We start from the raw sequence: 2,500 nt of genomic DNA on the forward strand, positions 1-2,500 counted from the left end.
AATAACTGGTGGTGGTTTTGTGGTTCTGTTCTACGTGAATTCGTGAGATCTCGTGGGTCCTCGTGACTACAGCTGTCAGTCGTGGCCGCAGCCGCGCCGCAACAAATCTGGACCTGGTGGGTATTGACGGACGGCGGAGCACGCAGCCGTTCCTCAGCGGAGCTGGTCTGCAGCCGTTCTGCATCCTGTGGAAATCCCCAGTAACAGAAATGTTCCTCAGCCCAGTTTAGAGTTTAGAGGGGGGGTGTCTGTGATATTAAAGTAACTTCCTGTCCTTCCTCTGTGGTCCTCCTTCAGGTCCTCCTGTCGGGCGCTCGGCTCTCTGTTCCGGGATCAAACCCCCGGCCCTTTGAGGATGATGGACGCTGTGATCCCGCCGGGCCGTGGCTCCAGAACCAGAACCAGAACCAGGACCAGGACCAGGATGGAGCCCAGAACCTCCGCGTACTGCGGACCGACGCTCGCTGTGACCCTGCTGGTGGCCGCCACGCTGGTTTCCATGGTGACATCAAGCTCACCTGCTGCAGGTAAGAGAACCTTAAAGGAGAATTCTGGTGGATTCCAACCCGTAGCTCTGTTGTGTATAAATGTGGAGTTCTGTCAGTAGAGAGAACAACTAAACTAATGGGTGCTGTCTACAGCGTGTTATCCTCCTGCTAGAGTTAGCACCAACAGGCTGCAACAGGGCAGCTTTTAAACCTGTTTTTAGCCTCTAAACATGCTGAGATGTCATTACAAGAGCCTCCCCATGAGCAGTGATTCCTTCTGAGTGAACACAGTGAATCTGACTGCAGTAGATGTGACAGAAAGGTATAAAGTCGTGTTAATCCAGCCAGAGCTCATACCTCTGTTTATTTCCTGTTTTCTGGTCAAGTCCACACTAGTCGATTGTTGAACTCATACAATCCAATATTCCAGTCAGATTCACTGAGTGGTGATTGTTGGAACAGTGGAAAGATGAACCAAGACGGCTTTTGATAGTTTGATTTAGAACTTAGTTTAAACTAAAAGGATCTTACTCTTTAACTAAAAGGTCTATCTCTGTAGGGATCCATCCCATAATGTTGTCAGACTCTTAGAATAATAATCTGAGTCTGTCAGCAGCAACAACAGAACTTGGAGACAGACATGGAGAGTCCAGGTGTGTCGGCTGGACCTGAACTGATTGTGTTTTATTCAGGCAGGGCCATCATCACCAAACTCCACCAGAGTTAAATAATCAGGACTTTTATCATCATAAAACACACTTCATTCAAAGTGGACAGAAACTAAATCAAACTATCAAAAGCCGTCTTGGTTCATCTTTCCACTGTTCCAACAATCACCACTCTGGTTTGGTTGAAATAAACCCTTAATTCACCCATTTACATGTGGAAATATGCTGGCTCTATACACGCTAAAAGTCCTGATTATTTACATGGAGTCTGGTGGAAATATGCTGGCTCTATACACGCTAAAAGTCCTGATTATTTACATGGAGTCTGGTGGAGATATGCTGGCTCTATACACGCTAAAAGTACTGATTATTTACATGAAGTCTGGTGGGTTTGGTATGTAGTTCCACATCTTCTCTTCCTCTTTGAGAATTCACATGTTCAGATTAATGCTAATAGCTTAGCTTAGCATAAAGACTGGAAACAGTAACTTAGTTTAGCACAAAGACCATGACTCTGTTCTCAGTTTTAATGAAGTGAAAGTCCTCTCTTTGTCACACAGGTGTGTTGGACTTCAACAGGACGGGGGAGTCTCCGTTACCCCCCTCCCCACCCCCTCCCAGCCCCCCCTCAGACTCTGGTTACCGCGGTAACAGCGGCGGCGCTCAGGGGATCCACCTCCTGCTGAGACCTCCAGACCTGCTGTCCCCCAGCCTCCCCCCTCCCCTGCCCCCCCATGCCCAGCCCACCCTCACCCCTCCACCCCCCTCCCTGGAGGAGGCGTGGGGCTCCGGGGACTACCTTGAGACGCTGTCCTTCGAGGAGCTTGCGCTCGCCACGCCATTGCCTAGCAACCCATATGACAACGACGACAGCGACGACGCCGACTGGGTCTCCTACGACACGGCCTTCCCCGCCCGGCCCACCCTCCCCCTCTCCTCCCGCCTCCCTCTCTCCCCCTCCTCCCCCTCTGTTACCCCCAGCATCCCGCTGCACACAAGCCCCGCCCACCCGGACGTCTTCCCCACCTGGGACGAGGACTACGACCTCGAGGACTTAACGCCTCTGCAGCCAACGGAGCTGCTGCTGCCTGACATGAACAGTATGGAGTACTACACCAACCTGCTTCAGAGAGAGAGAGAGAGGGAGAAGGAGAGGGAGAGGGAGAGGGAGAAGGAGAAGGAGAAGGAGAAGGAGAAGGAGAGGGAGAGGGAGCGGGAGAGGGAAAGAGGGAGGGAGAAGGAGAGAGACAATGAGAGTGAGAGGGAAAAGGAGAGAGACAGGGAGAAGGAGAGAGAGAGAGAGAATGAGAGGGAGAGGGACAATGAGAGGGAGACGGAAAAGGA

General features: G+C 51.5%; 1 protein-coding gene across 1 annotated transcript in view; it reads left to right on the plus strand.

Moving 5' to 3' along the window:
* The window catches only part of si:dkeyp-27e10.3 (UPF0606 protein KIAA1549), a 44,484-nt gene that overhangs the window by 2,373 nt on the left and 39,611 nt on the right, over positions 1 to 2,500 (plus strand). Inside the window, exons 2-3 of the mRNA XM_035995925.1 lie at positions 298 to 527; positions 1,717 to 2,311. Of these exons, the coding sequence (XP_035851818.1) occupies positions 356 to 527; positions 1,717 to 2,311 (767 nt within the window). The 5' untranslated portion in view covers positions 298 to 355. The remainder of the gene's footprint in view (positions 1 to 297; positions 528 to 1,716; positions 2,312 to 2,500) is intronic.

The sequence above is a fragment of the Sander lucioperca genome, chromosome 20 (assembly GCF_008315115.2).
Source record: "Sander lucioperca isolate FBNREF2018 chromosome 20, SLUC_FBN_1.2, whole genome shotgun sequence".
Taxonomy (NCBI): Eukaryota; Metazoa; Chordata; class Actinopteri; order Perciformes; family Percidae; genus Sander; species Sander lucioperca.